The following is a 20,482-nucleotide window of genomic DNA, read 5'->3' as shown; positions in this document are numbered from 1 at the left end:
TAAGATGAAAAGTGGGTAGTTTTAACGCTATCTACAAAAGCCCTAACTCCGTGAGCAAGGGTTTGTGGACGCATATTCGTATAAACATTTTTCTTATGTCCATGTATCCTATCTACACTACAAGTTCTCTTTCATTACACTCTGCATAGCTGGTTTCAGCTGATTTCTTAATTCTACCAACTATATAGTCTGTCCAACGAGAAGATCCTTGACAGTGATAGATGTGTCTGTCATTTTAATTTCAAAGTAGTTTATTTTATTTTATAAAGAAATAAGTTGGTACAACTGGAACGCATAGCAGGAAATATTTAAAATTTGATTGACAAGATGACAAGTGATTACTTCAAAATATTGTGAATAAAACTGAAAAAATGTAATCGAGTTATTTTATTTAATAAAAACGGTATGTGTTAATACAAAACAAACAAGAACAAGACACTACATACCAAAAAAATATAAAAAAGAACTATTATTTACTTTCAAGCTTTATGAAATTACCCGCATTTATGATTATATTTATCAATATTACTTATGTACAAATACAAATTTGTAATATTCCACAGGAATAAATAAAACAACATAGGTAAATAAAACAAACTATTTTATTAATAATAACTCCTACCAAATTTTATACCTAAAAGGTTGATTAATTAACTTTAATCTTAATTTTTTTTAAACCAGTACCTTTTGACATTATTTTTCTACAGTACTAAAATCCATTATTTACCTATCGTGTGATTTTGATATTTTACTATTTAGTTTGATCCTTCTACCATATACGAGATGCACTTATCTACGACGAAATGGTATACAAACTTTATCGATGGCAACTTCATTGGTGTATAAGACTTTCTGCCTGGGCAGCGAGTATTAACCATAAACTGTGCTCTGGGTCTACAGTTAATTTTCACTCGATTTTTCCTCCACTTAACTTCAAAAGACACAAAACACACGTAATAATTCGCATCAAATCTTCCAAAACGCAGGGTATTTAACAAAAGTTGACACAAAATTATAACCTATAATTTGGCAAGACTTTGACAAGCGTCAAAAATGACAAAAATCTAAAGGCGAGTTCATACGCATCGGCGTCCGTTTGTCGTTCATCGTTCCGTCAAACCAATAAAATTGAAATACGATCTGTCATTTTTTAAATAAACCAATAAAACTGGTTAAAAACAACAAGACACGACGCATGACGGATTTATATTTAAACCCATCCATAGATAACTTAAAAATTATTAGAAACTTTTTTTAGTAAAATAAATAGATTGGTATGGGATGTCATCTGCTTTTCTTCTGTCATCGTCTGTCGAAATCTTACCTGAGAAAAAAAACAGAGTATACCTAACTCTATACCGGGTGCGTCTCAAAAGTGGCTCACCCCTATAACTTTTTTATTTTTTCCGATAAAAAAACGAGATTTGGTACGTTTGTATATGACATAAATTAGTATTGATTGACCACAACTTTTGATTTTTAAATGACACACTCGGTATTTTTTTACTTTATTCGATTGAAAATGACACTCTGAATCGAATGACATATCATATGTCAACTTTTTACATATTCGCTGAAAAACAAATTGTATTTTAAATTTCAATCTAGAGTGCCATGACTGTCGTATTTTTAATCATATCTCAATTTTTTCAAATGGAACGAGGGTGGCTCATTAGCATGTTTTGAAAAAGCATTTTTTACGAATAATTTGATACCACACACTTGGTATTTCGAGCCAAATTGTCGTTATGAACCGCATGTTACAATTTCAAATAAACCATATGCGAAAATGTCAAAAGTTGACATATGATATGTCATTCGATTCAGAGTGTCATTTTCTATCAAATAAAGTAAAAAAAATACCGAGGGTGTCATTTAAAAATCAAGAGTTATAGTCATTTCCTGTGAAACCCGAAGTGACAGAAATCAATTGAATACGTCAATCAATCCCAATTTATGTCATATTCTAACATTCCAAATCTCATTGTTTTATCTGAAAAAATAAAAAAGTTATAGGGGTGAGCCACTTTTGAGACGCACCCGGTATAGGCACAGATTAGGTGTACTATATGTATACAGATAAAAATCTTATCCCTATTTCGTGGTACGAAAATTGTTTTTTATGACGATGTGCAAACGAGTAAAATTTCCTGTGCGCAAAAATAAACTCGCGTAAAATAACAAAAAACAGCGTAATAGAGAGATATCGCTAAACCGAATAGCGTGCATGGACGTTAATAAGGTCAGGTGTTATTTCCTTTACGTGAGGTGGTATTAACTCTCTTCATTTATAGTTATCGGATCGGAAAGAATTCTGTTCGCGTCGTGTCCGCTATTTAAACTTAACCTAACTTTGAATTTAAAACTTTGAAATTGTTTTGTTTACTAGGTATTTTAAAATTAAAGGGCTAAAGTGCTTATTTCCAGTGCTTTATTGTTCAACGTCTGCCAGTGGGTTTAGGGCAACAAGCAACAAATTCTCTTAGAAGGGCTAAGTCGTCTTCTGCTGTAAACCTAAGCCTCTTTATAGGTTCTTTAATATTGGAAGAGGTGGAATCTATATTTTGGGCCATATTTATTTAATTAAAGCTAATCCCAGCTACTTAAATATCAAATTACCTAATAAAACTAAAGTAATAATTCAAAACAATTCAAACATAACTTAAAATAAAAGATCTCGCCGCTCGCCGGCCGGCCCCGGTTGTCAAATGTACCCGCACATGCGCATTTAAGCAATTTTTAAACTTTATTTAGAAATAGCGTTTGGTGTAATTGATCCGCAAATTACGTCAGGCGGTAACGTTATTAGCGGGTGTTGCGGTAAAAATTGACTCGCGCATATCGTAACTATGATACGGTACGCGTAAATACTCCATGACGCTATTCGGTTTTCCGATATCTCTCTAATAACTGTGCCGGTCAGGCGCTGTGCACAATTTTAGAGGCCATAAGTGGGCGTGCTATGTGCGCAAACTATTAACCTAACTAGTGCCCGATTCCGAAAATTGGAACCACGAAAAACAATAAAGAAAAAACAAAGTTTATAATCTGTATAATCTGTGATATAGGTATAAACAGTGGGAGAATCAACAATATTTGAGGCCTTGACATTTGAGGCTTATTCGGTAAACATACCGGTGAATCCACTGGTAGAGAAAATGAAGCTGAATGCCAACGGTAACTGTTGTGACAGTCCTGACAGCCCACAATATTTTGTCTCCATTTTATTCAAACTCAAATAGTTATTTACCTTTTTTTTTAAATATTAATATACGATGATTGATATCGATGATTGACCCATGATAGAAGGAGATTATTGCTGGTATGGCGCTCGTGGCTTTTTCTTAGCTGATTAGTACGTTACCGATGAATATGCTAAACGTCCCCATTATTGGTTTCTCCTTGCAGCTTTCAGTATACCAGGGGAAATATTTTTTTTCCCGTGAGTCCTAAACGAATGTCCCGCAAAAAATCTAATGTTTAATGTAATTTAAAATTTCCCGTAAGAATTGTTTCTGTCATTTTACAAACCATACTTGATGGTAAATGTTTTTGATCGTATTGTCGATATAATTTATTTACTTGTAGAAGTGCCACCGTACCAACATTAGCATTAAAAGTTATAAAATACAGAATGCATTTTTCTATTTTTTTTTATACTATCTAAGCTGCTTTGTTACACGCTGTTAACCTGCTTTTTCCTATAAAACCTATAAAAATACTAATATAACGCTAATCTAGTTTCAATTTTTGTTGACACAAGCTTATTTTTGTTGCAGCGATATGCCTTTTCTTGGCCAACATTTTTATATCGATGCAGGTGTATCGTTTTCCAATTATTTGAATTCAAGTGCTGAGGATGCTAAAGTGAATCGCAATCTATATCTTACAAAGGATAGCACTTATAGAACGAAAAGCTACACAGATAAACGTTGTGTGAGCATAAATGTTAGCGAAATGGACAATATCAATGATAAAAGTGATTTCATAACATCGGTAGGCAATGTGAATGTAGATACACTAACGGATGTGGATTTGAAAAAGCTGGAAATAACAACAAACATAACTGATGACGTAAAAGCTAGTATTCAAAAAATTTCTAAAGAAAGTCAGTTGAATAAGAGATCAAAAAGATATTCTTATACATTTCTTAATGATACGAAGGAAGATACAGAGAAGAAAAGGAGAGAAAAATTATTAAAAAGGAGAAGCTTAAATATATCTATTGCAGGCGATAGTAAAATACCTGTAAGCTCAAAGACAGGAAATAAATTGCTCTATTCTGAAAAGTGCAAATCGTCCAGTGACCAGAACTTAAGCTTAAGTTCAATTATATCTCCAAAAAACAATGTATGCAAGGTTCCACGAAATGAAATGAAATTGGCGAATACAGAGGTCAGAAGAAATTTTGTTAAAACACCGGTATCAAATCCGGGAGATACATTGTCTCATGGTAATCAAAAGAAGTTTTCTATGTTCAAAGAGGAGTCGTCAATTGACGCAGTGTATGATGTAGAAACCATAAAGTTTCGACCAGGCGGAGAAAAAAATGATGGAAAAAGTACTTTCCAAGTTGTGAAGAGTAGCAAGAATCGAGAAAGGCGAAAATCGTCTTCCAATTTACCAGTATTAATAACCAGGTAGCTTTTATTAAATGCGTTTATTTTTTATGCTTTTTTTACTATATTTAATCTATTTTTCTCACTGCCATGATATATTTCGCTAAATAAGTAATGTAAAACACAAGCTATTGAAGTAATTTCTTTTCGTATGTATATAATTTCTTTCCCTGTGCTTTCCAAATCTAAATAAAAAATCTAAGGAAGGTCAAATACTATCTTTATTTTCAAAAAAGTGCAGTGACGCACAGTGCTAATCAAAGTACGGTAGATAACATTTGGCAAAATAATAAAAATAGCACAACTAATTAATTATGTATTCAATATAATTATTTTTTACTCTGAATTGGGGGAAAATCTCTCGTCTCCTTTGACTCGTGCTGGAGACCGCCTCCAGACCGAGCGCTTCCAAGAGGAGGCGAGAGGCACCGAGGCAAGACGAGATCCCCAGGTACACATTCGCCTTGTCTCGCTTCAGCGAGCGTGTACTTGGTACAAAACGTTCAGAGTACGAGGCGAGAGGACCCGAGAGCAGGCGAGAGCCCCAAGTACACACTCGCCTCGTCTCGGCCTCGGGTCGTCTCGGCGAGTGTGTACTTGCACCATTAGATGTTCATAAAACATTTAATCACTATTTGATTAAAAAAAGTATACCATTAATATTGCAAATTATATTTTGTCATCTGATAGTATGTCTATTTAATTTTTTGATTATGTAACGAGCGCTTTGTTTACTCATTTGTTTCTTCGAACTGCTCGAATCCATTTTTGCTTTTGATCAAATCAGTGTGAGAAATTCTGAAGCTATAAAATGTTACAGTTGAGGACTGGAACCTTTGGTGTTACACAGCAAAATAAAAACACTAAATCACCACAATACACCGAAACACTTTTACTTTTACACTGGAGGCGCGTTTCGCTAACCATGTTAGCATCATCAGCAGATGATTATAAACTAAAGTACAATCTACAAGTTGAGCGTTTATATACTCGCCCAGTGGGCACCGAGTGGGCGTGGCAAAATCTAACCAACCGAGTCAGAGCCCACTGAGCGTAACAGTTAGATTTCCGCCACTAGAGTAGTAGGAACAAAAAACTTGAAGGAATTGGACCGTTGTCTCTGTTCATACTATCTTTACATTTATTAATTCTGATGCTTTCATATGCATCTAATTGCCTGTAATTTGAGACTTGTTTAATTAATTTTAAATTATTAAGATCTATACAATGTTCTTTATCAACAATATGTTCGGCAACGCAAGATTTATCCGGTCTACCATATCTTATCTGAGCTAAATGTTCTTTAAATCTAGTTAATATTGATCTTCTAGTTTGCCCAACATATTTCCGATTACAATCTTTACAAGAAATTTCATAAATACCCGACCTTTCCAGTGGAGATGTTTTATCCTTTGGATTACCTAATAATTGTTGTAATTTATTATTAGCACTATACACAAGTTTATAATTGACATTCTTAAAAATTCCTTTTAGACCACGGGATAACTCTCTATCAAACGGTATCGAAAAATATTTAGACGTATCTTTCTCCACTTGAAAAGTCGAATTTTCAGAAATCATTACTCATACCTAATCATAATCATACCTACGTTTTCTAATTAATTTATCAACTAGTGAAGGAGAATATCCATTACACTCAGCTACATTCCTAAGTGTTCCACATACTTTAGGCTACTTGAAGGAATTACTGAACGCAAATGGTCTCGACAACAAAACTGTGACTGAATATATTGAGCTTACATCGTTATGTATGAAACAAAATTGTTTTCAATTTAATAACAACTTTTTTGAACAGCGGGAATGTACAGGAATGGGTAATCCATTGTCTCCATTTTTGGCTAATTTATTCATGAGCAGGTTTGAAGTGGAGGCTAAGAATCAGTTTGAGTATTTTCCAAGAGTATGGTTTAGGTATGTGGATGATATTTTTGCTGTTTTTGACACACATTCAGACACCATAGATACTTTTATTTCTAAGTTAAATAATCGTTTTCCTTCCATTAAATTTACGCATGAAATTGAGAACAACAGATTACCATTTCTAGATTTATTAGTTATTAGAAATGCTAATAATTGCCTGGAATTTGATATCTATAGGAAAAATACGACCACACGCAGATATATTCCTAATGAATCACATCATAGTGTTGAACATAAAATGGCTAGTTTAAATTTCTTAGTTCATAGATTACTTAGTTTCCCACTTTCCAACGAAAGATATGAAATAGAAAGAGATTACATTAGGAATGTAGCTGAGTGTAATGGATATTCTCCTTCACTAGTTGATAAATTAATTAGAAAACGTAGGTATAGGTTAATGATTTCTGAAAATTTGACTTTTCAAGTGGAGAAAGATACGTCTAAATATTTTCGATACCGTTTGATAGAGAGTTATCCGTGGTCTAAAAGGAATTTTAAGAATGTCAATTATAAACTTGTGTATAGTGCTAATAATAAATAACAACAATTATTAGGTAATCCAAAGGATAAAACACCTCCACTGGAAAGGTCGGGTATTTATGAAATTTCTTGTAAAGATTGTAATCAGAAATATGTTGGGCAAACTAGAAGATCAATATTAACTAGATTTAAAGAACATTTAGCTCAGATAAGATATGGTAGACCGGATAAATCTTGCGTTGCCGAACATATTGTTGATAAAGAACATTGTATAGATCTTAATAATTTAAAATTAATTAAACAAGTCTCAAATTACAGGCAATTAGATGCATATGAAAGCATCAGAATTAATAAATGTAAAGATAGTATGAACAGAGACAACGATCCAATTCCTTCAAGTTATTTGTTCCTACTACTCTAGTGGCGGAAATCTAACTGTTACGCTCAGTGGGCTCTGACTCGGTTGTCTAGATTTTGCCACGCCCACTCGGTGCCCACTGGGCGAGTATATAAACGCTCAACTTGTAGATTGTACTTTAGTTTATAATCATCTGCTGATGATGATAACATGGTTAGCGAAACGTATGTACACCGAAAATATCTGATTTCTACTGTATACAGCGCCGTGGTCGGAATTTTTTGAAATCAACTGAAATGCACCAAGCCCAAGAACTGTAAACTAATAGGATTGCTCATCCTCATAAGACGTACGTTCGCCTCTTCCCGCGCTTCAGCTGACAGTTGTGACATCATTGTAGTCCTTGTCATGATAGTGTGTATTATTAGTTGCCTGGTAAACTTATAAAAATAACAGCTGAGAAATTTTGAGTTAATTATTTTGTCAATTTTAAATGTGAAAAAGGTGTCTTTAAAGTTTTTAGAGCTATAGAGTGTATAAATACGTCCATTTTCTGTTGTGTATTGTGACAAAGTACTTACTAAGTGCCTACGATATTGTTTATTAATTATTTTAAAGCAAAATATGGAAGTACTCTAAAAAGAATGCTTGCAAAAGGTGATGCTGGGAACTGCTGTTCTTAAAAATGCATTATCCGAGTATTTAATACGATTTATACAGTTAATTTTCTATACTGCATACATATAAGGTGTTTAAATAAATAAACTAAATAATGAACGTTTTGCATTCGGCAACCAATAATGCACGTGTGTGTATTATTGGTTGCCGGATAAGGACTAATAACCATGACAAGGACTATAATGACGTCACAAAGCGAGTAGTTTTCGCATGCACCTGGCGGACACTTTTGGCTGAATGAGCAGTCCTATTAGGTTAACTGTTCTTGCACCAAGCCTATATGATAGGATTTAACAACTTATTGTCCTGCAGATTTTATACATTCTGTAGGGACCAGTTAGACCTACTATAATATTGTAAAATCCTAAAATTGAGGCTTATGAAGTTTTTCCCCTGGACCCTTCAAATAGACAATCAAGTTTTATACTAATTAAAATAATGTTTGGTGATATTTTTACTAATCTTAGTTGCATTTTATTTTTAGGAGGCCTGTTAAATAAGACCTGAAGATCAATAGTATATATTTATTAATGGTTGTTTGTTGTGTTATTTTTTTATTATTGTTATACTATTTTTTATATATGCTCATATATATTTATACAGTAATGTTAACACGATTTTTAAGTATTTTTATACATATATTATAATTTTATATCAGAGTAAATACTATTTCATTAACTATATTTGTATTATAAATTTATAATAAAATATACAATTATATATTCCGTGATAATATGTAATCTACTGCTTCCACAAAGCTAGGAAATACGGCTGATGGGCTTGGATTAATCCTGTTTTCATCTCCTGCCTTGTATTTTCCAGTTTTCACTAAAAATCCTTGTAGTCCTGCATCCATTGCTCCTTTTACATCATCAGTTACATCCTAGATAATTTGTTTAAAACATAGTTATTAAAGTTAACAACTACCGCCATGCAAATGATGGTTTTAAAGTATTATAAAGCAATATATGGACAACTATACAGGATGGCGCACCTCATTCGCCTCGGTTGATTATACGAAAACGAAAGGATGTAGAAACAAAATATTTTATGGGTATATGTAGAGAGGCAATGTGCATAGTTTAAAATTATTTTCAAATGTACAGGGTGTGTCAGAAATAATATCCATACCAAAGTTATATTTTTTCTTATGGAACACCCTGTATTTTATTTCATTTTTGGATTCTTGGCCATAAAATAAGGCATTTATTATAAGGGTTTAATATGTTTAAATGCTTTGGTTTTTGAGATATTTAAAGATATTTAAATATGCATGCGTTAAAAAAAAAGTTCGTCAACACCCTGTACATTACTTTTCAGAGTTAATTCTTGTGCTGACTTTGAAGCCAGAGAAGTATATTGTTTTAAACTAGAATATTATTTTGTACCTAAAAAAAGTATGCCAAAAGAGTATCTCAAGTATTCGACTGTAATTATCCCGTATACAGAATCTCGCATACAGTATCCTCGTCTGAAAGAGCTCTTAGACCTCTTTCAGACGAGGATGCTGTATCCCAGACGCGCGTATCTGAGATACAGAAAAAGAATGTAATTAAATTGTACCTTACACATGGCATTCGGCGACGCATACAGTATCGCGCGGCCGAATTTTTGAATGTGGAATTTTCAGCCGCCCGGCGACGAAGGAGTATCCGGGATACAGAATTATCATAGTAGCTATGTACCTATTCAGACTTGCATACTTTTGCGATACAAAAAGTTCGATTTCATAGGCGAACAGAATATTTATTGTAGGTTTATTACAGTAAAATAATAATTCAGTAGTGAGAGTGAGTTCGAACAATAAATACTAGAACCATGGATCGTGCCGCTTTCGATAATGAAAAATTTATAAGCTTTGTATTATTATATATATGCCACAGCAGAACGCACTCTTCAATATTCATTTTATAATAGAATAATACAACTGCACCGCACTGAAATTTGTTTTAAACTAGAATATTATTTTGTACCTAAAAAAAGTATGCCAAAAGAGTATCCCGAAAGTATTCGACTGTAATTCTTTATCCCGTATACAGAATCGCATACAGTATCCCTCGTCTGAAAGAGCTCTTAGACCTCTTTCAGACGAGGATGCTGTATCCCAGACGCCCGTATCTCAGATACAGAAAAAAGCATGTAGTTAAATTGTACCTTACACATGGCATTCGGCGACGCATACAGTATCGCGCGGCCGAATTTTGAATAATGTGGAATTTTCAGCCGCCCGGCGACGAAGGAGTATCCGAGATACAGAATTATCATAGTAGCTATGGACCTATTCAGACTTGCATACTTTTGCGATACAAAAAGTTCGATTTCATAGGCGAACAGAATATTTGTTGGAGGTTTATTATAGTAAAATAATAATTCAGTAGTGAGAGTGAGTTCGAACAATAAATACTAGAACCATGGATCGTGCCGCTTTCGATAATGAAAAATTTATAAGCTTTGTATTATTATATATATATGCCACAGCAGAACGCACTCTTCAATATTCATTTTATAATACAATAATACAACTGCATAGCACTGAAATTTGTTTTAAACTAGAATATTATTTTGTACCTAAAAAAAGTATGCCAAAAGAGTATCCCGAAAGTATTCGACTGTAATTCTTTATCCCGTATACAGAATCTTGCATACAGTATCCTCGTCTGAAAGAGCTCTTAGACCTCTTTCAGACGAGGACGCTGTATCCCAGACGCGCGTATCTCAGATACAGAAAAAGCATGTAGTTAATTTGTACCTTACACATGGCATTCGGCGACGCATACAGTATCGCGCGGCCGAATTTTTGAATGTGGAATTTTCAGCCGCCCGGCGACGAAGGAGTATCCGAGATACAGAATTATCATAGTAGCTATGGACCTATTCAGACTTGCATACTTTTGCGATACAAAAAGTTCGATTTCATAGGCGAACAGAATATTTGTTGGAGGTTTATTATAGTAAAATAATAATTCAGTAGTGAGAGTGAGTTCGAACAATAAATACTAGAACCATGGATCGTGCCGCTTTCGATAATGAAAAATTTATAAGCTTTGTATTATTATATATATGCCACAGCAGAACGCACTCTTCAATATTCATTTTATAATACAATAATACAACTGCACCGCACTGAAATTTGTTTTAAACTAGAATATTATTTTGTACCTAAAAAAAAGTATGCCAAAAGAGTATCTCGAAAGTATTCGACTGTAATTCTTTATCCCGTATACAGAATCTCGCATACAGTATCTTCGTCTGAAAGAGCTCTTAGACCTCTTTCAGACGAGGATGCTGTATCCCAGACGCGCGTATCTCAGATACAGAAAAAGCATGTAGTTAAATTGTACCTTACACATGGCATTCGGCGACGCATACAGTATCGCGCGGCCGAATTTTTGAATGTGGAATTTTCAGCCGCCCGGCGACGAAGGAGTATCCGGGATACAGAATTATCATAGTAGCTTATGGACCTATTCAGACTTGCATACTTTTGCGATACAAAAAGTTCGATTTCATAGGCGAACAGAATATTTATTGTAGGTTTATTATAGTAAAATAATAATTTAGTAGTGAGAGTGAGTTCGAACAATAAATACTAGAACCATGGATCGTGCCGCTTTCGATAATGAAAAATTTATAAGCTTTGTATTATTATATATATGCCACAGCAGAACGCACTCTTCAATATTCATTTTATAATAGAATAATACAACTGCACCGCACTGAAATTTGTTTTAAACTAGAATATTATTTTGTACCTAAAAAAAGTATGCCAAAAGAGTATCTCGAAAGTATTCGACTGTAATTCTGTATCCCGTATACAGAATCTCGCATACAGTATCCTCGTCTGAAAGAGCTCTTAGACCTCTTTCAGACGAGGACGCTGTATCCCAGACGCGCGTATCTCAGATACAGAAAAAGCATGTAGTTAAATTGTACCTTACACATGGCATTCGGCGACGCATACAGTATCGCGCGGTCGAATTTTTGAATGTGGAATTTTCAGCCGCCCGGCGACGAAGGAGTATCCCAGATACAGAGTTATCATAGTAGCTTATGGACCTATTCAGACTTGCATACTTTTGCGATACAAAAAGTTCGATTTCATAGGCGAACAGAATATTTATTGGAGGTTTATTATAGTAAAATAATAATTCAGTAGTGAGAGTGAGTTCGAACAATAAATATTAGAACCATGGATCGTGCCGCTTTCGATAATGAGAAATTTATAAGCTTTGTATTATTATATATATGCCACAGCAGAACGCACTCTTCAATATTCATTTTATAATAGAATAATACAACTGCACCGCACTGAAATTTGTTTTAAACTAGAATATTATTTTGTACCTAAAAAAAGTATGCCAAAAGAGTATCCCGAAAGTATTCGACTGTAATTCTTTATCCCGTATACAGAATCTCGCATACAGTATCCCCGTCTGAAAGAGCTCTTAGACCTCTTTCAGACGAGGATGCTGTATCACAGACGCGCGTATCTCAGATACAGAAAAAGCATGTAGTTAAATTGTACCTTACACATGGCATTCGGCGACGCATACAGTATCGCGCGGCCGAATTTTTGAATGTGGAATTTTCAGCCGCCCGGCGACGAAGGAGTATCCGAGATACAGAATTATCATAGCTTATGGACCTATTCAGACTTGCATACTTTTGCGATACAAAAAGTTCGATTTCATAGGCGAACAGAATATTTATTGTAGGTTTATTATAGTAAAATAATAATTCAGTAGTGAGAGTGAGTTTGAACAATAAATACTAGAACCATGGATCGTGCCGCTTTCGATAATGAAAAATTTATAACCTTTGTATTATTATATACAGGGTTGTTCACCACATACGACACGGAGTATTGTAGCTAAACGATGAGATTTTTACAAATTGTAAGTTTTGGGTTCGATGAAGGACTATTAGAGGTACAATTTAAAAATAATTTTACAAGATACAGAGTGTCCCAAATAAGTAAAAAATATAAAAGTTGTATTTTTTTAAATGGAACACCCTGTATATTATTACATTTTTAGTTTCTACGATTAAAATAAAGGTAAATTTGATTAAGATTTATTATACTTAAACCTTACCGTTTTTGAAATATTTTCAATTTTGTGAAATTGCAGTAAAAAATTTAAGGCTTCATTCTCCAAGGGCATCAAAGTTTTTAATACTAAATATTTACTGAAGTTTATTTATTGATCAGTTATTTTGTTGCAATAATAAAAATTATACTACCTTATACAGAGTGCCTAAAAATTTATTTTAAATAATTATTAGCTTCAAATGGCAATAACTTGTTTCATTTAAACGGAACACCTTGTATATTTTACGAGAATCAGATGCACAATTTAATTGTCTATCAAATTATATTATACCATTTTTTACCTATCTTTTTAAGTTTCCATAGAAAATGCATTTTCTTGTAATTTAGAACTTATTTATCAATATACCCATGGAATATTGACATTTTAGATTATTTTTAAAGATGTACCAAATTTTTAAAGAGTACAGATACTAATATTGTCGATACAATTTGTTTATTTTATTAAAAAATAAAAAAAAACTGTTTAAATATTTGTTAAAGGGGACCAATTAATATGATTCCAGTATTCAAACTACATTAACTGACTGTTTGCGTTGATTAATAATAATTGCTCCAAATACTAAAAAACTGAATTTTGTATGGGTATTAGACAGTGTGATAAAAAGAAACACCTTAAAAATTATATTTCATTTTTTAATAAATACTTATTTATAACAACAGAGAAGAAGTTTTGCTAAAAACGATAATATTACTAGCCTGTACATTTTGTACATTTGTTGCTTTAAAAACAATCTAAAATGTCAATATTCCATGGGTATATTGATAAATAGGGTCTAAATTATAAGAAAATGCATTTTCTACGAAAACTTGAAGGGATAGGTAAAAAATGGTATAATACAATTTGATAGACAATTAAATTGTGCATCTGATTCTCCTAAAATACACAGGGCGTCCCATTTAAATTAAAGAAGTTATTGGCGTTTAAAACTAGAAATTATTTAAAATAAATTTTTAGACACTCTGTATAAGGTAGTATTATTTTTATTATTGCAACACAATAACTGATCAATAAATAAACTTCAGTAAATATTTAGTATTAAAAACTTTGATACCCTTGGAGAAATGAAGCCTTAAAATTTTTACTGCAATTTCCCAAAATTGAAAATATTTCAAAAACGGTAAGGTTTAAGTATAATAAACCTTAATCAAATTTACCTTTATTTTAATCGTAGAAACTAAAAATTTAATAATACACAGGGTGTTCCATTTAAAAAAATACAACTTTGATATTTTTTACTTATTTGGGACACTCTGTATCTTGTCAAATTATTTTTAAATTGTACCTCTAATAGTCCTTCATCGAACCCAAAACTTGAAATTTGTAAAAATATAATCGTTTAGCTACAATACTCCGTGTTGTATGTGGTGAACAACCCTGTATATGCCACAGCAGAACGCACTCTTCAATATTCATTTTATACTAGAATAATACAACTGCACCGCACTGAAATTTGTTTTAAACTAGAATATTATTTTGTACCTAAAAAAAAGTATGCCAAAAGAGTATCTCGAAAGTATTCGACTGTAATTCTGTATCCCGTATACAGAATCTCGCATACAGTATCCTCGTCTGAAAGAGCTCTTATAGTCGGAAGGATTTTGTGGTAAGGCCAACTAAATTTACCTTTATCATGTTTTCATGAAATGATCATAATGAAAGGTCAAGATAATATTTAGTTGAAAAGTGTGCTTACATCTCCTATCATAACCGCCTGCTCTGCAGGAATATTTCCTAGAGCAGCTTGAAAGAACAATTTATTAGGTTTTCCAACCAACGTTGCAGTACATTGAGCAGAGTATTCTAATCCTTTAACAAAACATCCTGGGCCTAAACTTAAACCGTCACTAGTTTTATAATACTTTCCTGCGTGGATGGCTATTAACTGAGCACCATTTTGTAAATGTCTAAAACATTAATACATTAAAATTGTTCAATATGAGAGTGACACTTGTCTGTCATTTTAATTCGAAGGAAAAACTGTGTTTACTGTCATTTTATGGGTGTCGTTTGTCGAAATCTACCCTGACTCGTTGAACTGACTAATATATTATATTGAAATACATAGAGTGTGTCCAAATATTACGCGGACATCGGAACTACTACGTGATTTTGGCATCAAAATAAGTTCTGGACAACACAACTCCTACACAAAAAAGTGCTTCATTTATCCGTTAGAGGACATGAACCTTTACGCTAAAAAACCCTCGCTGTTGACGCGCTCTATAAATCAATTAGCCCGAGAGCTGGCGACATATTTAGAGAACATATTTTAGGCAAGTTAGAATAACAAAAAAATAAACTAATAACTTGTGAACCCAGAAGCCTAAGTCTGGCTGGGGGGTTGGGGGTATTTCGCTACTGCGCAACCCGTAACATTTGCAAAAAAATAAATCCAAAAAACATTCTTTAGGCAACTTGAAATTTGTTTATTCTTAAATTTTAGCATCTATTTAACCTAGAAATAAGTATTCCAGACTTTTTTCGGGTTTAAAGTGTAACCCGACCATTCCAAATATGTTTAATTAATCTACTCGTAGTAGTTCAATGCCCACAGAATAGTGGCGCACCTTGTATACAGGGTATAAAACAGTAATATAAAAGATAAGAGCGAAAAAAATTAGGACGTGATAGCTTTTTGAAAAATAGAATTTCCCTACAAAGTTATTTGACAGGATAACCCATACCCAACATCCCAACAGTCACAATTTGCAATTTTAATATCATTAAAAATAATACAGGGTGGCGCACCTCATTCGCCTCGGTTGATTATACGAAAACGGAAAGATCTAGAAACAAACAATTTTATGGGTATATGTGGGGAGGGAATGTACAGGGTGGGTCAAATTCGACGCTTTTAAATGGAAACATCCTTTTCTATACGAGATAGCCGAAAACTAATATCGGTGTCTGGAGCTCAATTTTCATCAAAAACATGATGGTGAAAACCGCACATCAATATCTGTTACCGTTTCGGAGTTACGGGGTGTTTTTCAATATTTGTGCATTTTTAACAAATCGCTGTAACTTTTTTGCTATGGAAAATTTTGTATTTCTATGAAAACATTTCCAAAGCACCTTTTTGCGTAGAATTTAATGGTTTAAGTAATATTTTTTTTAATTAATAAGAATTATTAACAGAAAAAATTATTTTTTATTTGGGACACCCTCTATATTTTTAATTAACTGAAAATAATTTAAAATTACCTTTCCAAAAATATAGCACACTTGATATTTTGTTATAATCCCCTTCGAAATACAGAATTTTTAAAAGTTCGCCACTTTTAACTAGTAGGCTTTGGACCACTTATTGATGATATGCCCGCCCTTAATGGAACTCGAAAACATATTTTTCCAGCAAGACGCACCGCCTCAGAACGCTGAAGTTATCAGCAAATTTTTGCAGCCAATTTCAAGAATAGTTGAATAACTAACCAAGATCCCAGCCGTTGGCCGCCGAGGCCGCCTGACTTAGTGCCCATGGATCTAATCCTATGGATATATTTGAGGAATAATAAAGGTTCCTTATTCTTCCGTATAATCTAGACAAGAATTAGAAATACTTAGCAGTTATGAGAGGGTTTCTTTCACCCCCACTGAGTTAATGAATTCCGCGAGAAATGTTCAAAAACTGCCCCGTCTGTCCATAACAGAAGACGGTTGATATGTTGAACACCTGTAGCAAAATCTCATGTCTTGGTTTGCTATTTATTTTTATTGTTATTAGATATAGTTTAAATGTGTTGATGTTGGGTAAATATATTTTAAATTGTTATAAAATTCTGCATTTCTCATAGCAAATATTTTTATTTTCGTTTTAATTGATGCTCACAGCTAGAATTTTTTTGCATTCCAGCCTACTTATTTAAAGCGAATTTTTATATACTCTATATCTCGAAGAGGAATCGAGCAAAATACCAAGTGTGTTATATTTTTGGAAAGGTAATTTTAAATTCTTTTCAATAAATTAAAAATATACAGGGTGTCCCATATAAAAAATCAAATTTTCTCTTGATAATTGTTAAATTATTAATTTTAAAAAAATTATACTGAAACCATTAAATTCTACGTAAAAAGGTGGTTTGGAAATGCTTTCATAAAAATACAACATTTTCCATAACAAAAAAGTTACAGCGATTTGTTAAAAATGCATATTTTTGAAAAAGACCCCGTAACTCCGAAACGGTAACAGATATCGATATGCGGTTTTCACCATCATAGTTTTGATGAAAATTAAGCTCCAGACACCGATATTAGTTTTCGTCTATCTCCTATAGAAAAGGGTGTTTCCATTTAAAAGCGTCGAATTTGAGACCCACCCTGTACAGGGTGTTAATAATCTATTCTATTGTAGCCTGCATTTTTAAATATCTTTAAGTAACTCAAAAACCAAAGATTTTAAACATATTTAACCCTTATAATAAATACCTTTTTTTGAGCCCAAGAATCCAAAAATGAAATAAAATACCGGGTGTTCCATAAGAAAAAATATAACTTCGGTATGTGTCTTAGTTCTGAAACACACTGTACATTTCAAAATAATTTTAAATTGTGCACATTTCCATCCCAATATACTCATAAAATATTTTGTTTCTACATCTTTCCGTTTTCGTATAATCAACCGTGGCGAATGAGGTGCGCCAAATTTAATCCAAAGTAAATAATAACCGTATTACCTAAAAGCTTCATTCAATTTATTATAGTTGAATTCCGTTGGTGCAAGTCCAATTACAACAGCATTTGGCATCTCGTTTGGTGGACACGCCAAACCATTAAAATCTTCTAAAGCTTCAGGTGCTATCTTAAATGAATAAATATATGTTTATTAAATTGGCTTAATAAAAGCATATAAATAAAATACCATGAGCATTGGCTTAAGTTTTCTTTCCACTAATAAATTTCGACAGGCTCCTAATGAACTTAGAATGTCATCTTTATTTACTAAGAATCCTAAAGAAGTAAGCCTATTGTGTAAAATTCTTTTACTTTCCTTAGTGGTATTGGTAACAAATTTTATTGTTAAATTATGGTCTACTAATCTACAATGAGAACAAATTCTAGACTTTTTGTAGGTGATTTCATCAGATTGCCATCTTATAATATTTGATTGAAAGTCAGAATATTATCAATTTTAATTTATCAAAAGCAAACCTATACCGCATGATAAAAAAAATGGCATCAAGTTGTCTTTAAAATACGAAATTACGACTGATTGCGTTCGCCCAATAATTTTATATACAGGGTGGCCCATCGAAAACGTTCTGCAAGGCATAACAGTCGGAGAAATTTTTTTTTCAGAAAATTCAAAAACAAGTCGATTTTGTTTGCGAGGGGGACAACTTTTGTCCCAAAAATAATTGTAAAATCTTCAACCCTCTAAGCGGGGGTGTCATCCCCCAGTTTTTTTCAAATGGGAAGGGGGGTCAAGTGGTACTGCAATGAAAAGGACTTTCTATTCTCTATACTTTCCCGCTTCGTTTTTGAAAATCGGTCGAGTGATTGAGAAAATATGAAGGATTGAAATTTGAAAAGCTTATTTAAACATTTATCAGAGTAAATGATAAGGATAAATTCCTTCGACCAATTTGCTGTTTTTTCTTATTATTTGTAGACGTTTACGCATTTTTTCACTTGCCACAAGGCTGGACGATCAGGTGCGGTAGTTGCTAGATAGCTGTTCTGTGACTTGTGCGTTGAAGTTCTTCTCAATATTGTTAAACTTTTTAACAATTATGATGTACTCACATGCAGAAAAAGTGGAAATAAGTTCCACCCGTACAAAATTCAGTTGGTACAAGAACTCAACGAAGACGATTTTGACCGTCGCTTGCAATTTTGCGAAACTATGAGTGAACGAGTGGCGAATGATAATAATTTCCTATTTAATGTGTTTTTTTCGGATGAGTGTACTTTCTTTTTGAACGGTGTAGTTAATCGGCACAACTGTCGGTACTGGGCTGAGGACAACCCCAAGGTTTTTCACGAGGTGCACACACAAAACCCTCAGAAATTGAACGTGTGGGCTGGTATTTTTGGAAATTCTATTGTGGGTCCTTTTTTTTCTTGCTAGAAATCTAACAGGTGATATGTACTTGGATTTACTGGAAAATACCATCGACCCAGCCCTAACTGACATCATAGAGAACAATCCTGGATACGTTGAAGCGGAACTAATATTTCAACAAGACGGTGTGTATTTTGACCCAAATAACTCATTTTGAGTGAAATTAAAAAAAAAATTTTCCCGATCTTAATAGCCTACCATACCTATTGGTATGGTCGGCTAAAAAATTATAGGGGTGAGCCATTTTTGAGACGCACCCGGTATACAATAAATTAATATTAATTAAATAAATTAAAAAGTCTTCCTTTAGATTTTTGTCGTTTCATATTAGATAGATAGATAAAAGACCAACGCTAGTTACGTAGGTTATATTCTGGTTATATTGTGATTATATATGTTATATCCTTGTTTATTTATATTAAACCACGTGACGTCACAACGGCATGTGAAATGTGCATGTGAATCTGACAGACATAAAATACTCTACGGGACTCAGTTTGCATCTTTTCGAGAAGTTATAAGATAACCAAGGTACCAAAAGAGTCGAAAAATGCAACATTTTCAAATACCCCATAAAACACACGAAAATGGGACACCCTGTACACCATGTTTACACTTTCGAAATGCGTTAATTTCACATGAATTCAGGTCAAATGATCATTTCAAATGTTACGTATAAACCTAAGGTATAAACGCGGTTTTTGTGTTGTTATCAGCACTTATCAGTATCAATCAGTATCATGTAAATCATGTATCTAACCATAACTTGCCATAGCGTTACTAGGGACAGCTTACAACACAGGCATTAAAAACTAAAGTAATTATGTTAAACACATCAGTCAAATATAAGATGGCAAACTGCAATAGTTATTTATACTTTTTTAACGCCTCGGCAGCTCCAGCAATTGCTTGATTGTCTATATGTAAAGTTCCGCTCAAATCAATCAAAACCATACGAATCATTCTACCCTGATCCTAATCAAGTTCAACAATAAAATATATATGTTCTGTTCTGTTCTGTTCTGTCAATGTAAAGGAAGTTACAGTTACAGTTATTTGTGGTTTTGGCTACAGTTTATAAATTTCAGGTTACAAGTTACCAAATACGAATTGCGAATACCCAGAGAATAGGTACATATATTAATATTTAATAATCGGTCTGAGCGAATACCAATAACACCAATACCACCAATACGATTTAGAAAGTACAAGACAACCACAGAATACAACAAAT

At 33.2% G+C, this 20,482-nt stretch overlaps 2 protein-coding genes across 5 annotated transcripts in view; one reads left to right on the top strand and one right to left on the bottom strand.

Annotated features, from left to right (window-relative positions):
- LOC115875255 (serine/threonine-protein phosphatase 4 regulatory subunit 4-like) overlaps positions 1 to 8,693 on the top strand; it is a 43,183-nt gene extending 34,490 nt beyond the window's left edge. For 3 of the 4 annotated variants that reach the window (XM_030890674.1, XM_030890677.1, XM_030890676.1), the window contains 2 exons: positions 3,780 to 4,640; positions 8,561 to 8,693. In XM_030890674.1, coding sequence (XP_030746534.1) covers positions 3,780 to 4,640; positions 8,561 to 8,576 — 877 coding nt within the window. In that variant the 3' untranslated portion in view covers positions 8,577 to 8,693. The remainder of the gene's footprint in view (positions 1 to 3,779; positions 4,641 to 8,560) is intronic. The other variant, XM_030890678.1, reaches the window with a different exon arrangement.
- Positions 8,589 to 20,478, bottom strand: LOC115875257 (haloacid dehalogenase-like hydrolase domain-containing protein 2). Its single transcript, XM_030890680.1, has 5 exons — positions 20,126 to 20,478; positions 18,046 to 18,223; positions 17,861 to 17,985; positions 14,881 to 15,091; positions 8,589 to 8,959 (listed from the first exon to the last, which is right to left on the bottom strand). Exons 1-5 carry the CDS (start codon positions 20,209 to 20,211, stop codon positions 8,792 to 8,794), a joined length of 768 nt encoding a protein of 255 aa, XP_030746540.1. The 5' UTR covers positions 20,212 to 20,478; the 3' UTR covers positions 8,589 to 8,791.
- Positions 20,479 to 20,482: the final 4 nt, after the last annotated feature.

This window comes from Sitophilus oryzae, unplaced genomic scaffold (genome assembly GCF_002938485.1).
Source record: "Sitophilus oryzae breed Bouriz unplaced genomic scaffold, Soryzae_2.0 scaffold_1356_pilon_pilon, whole genome shotgun sequence".
In the NCBI taxonomy this organism is placed as follows: domain Eukaryota; kingdom Metazoa; phylum Arthropoda; class Insecta; order Coleoptera; family Curculionidae; genus Sitophilus; species Sitophilus oryzae.
This window is presented reverse-complemented; position numbering and strand designations above follow the sequence as displayed.

What these genes read in the sequence shown, in the direction of transcription:
- LOC115875257 (XM_030890680.1), bottom strand. Translation starts at nt 20,211, where the DNA reads ATGATTCGTATGGTTTTGATTGATTTGAGCGGAACTTTACATATAGAC. An exon ending in GCTGCCGAGGCGTTAAAAAA is followed by an intron (nt 18,224 to 20,125) that starts GTATAAATAACT and finishes TTCTCATTGTAG; the next exon opens with ATTAGTAGACCATAATTTAA. An exon ending in AGGCGGTTATGATAGGAGAT is followed by an intron (nt 8,960 to 14,880) that starts GTAAGCACACTT and finishes CAAATTATCTAG; the next exon opens with GATGTAACTGATGATGTAAA.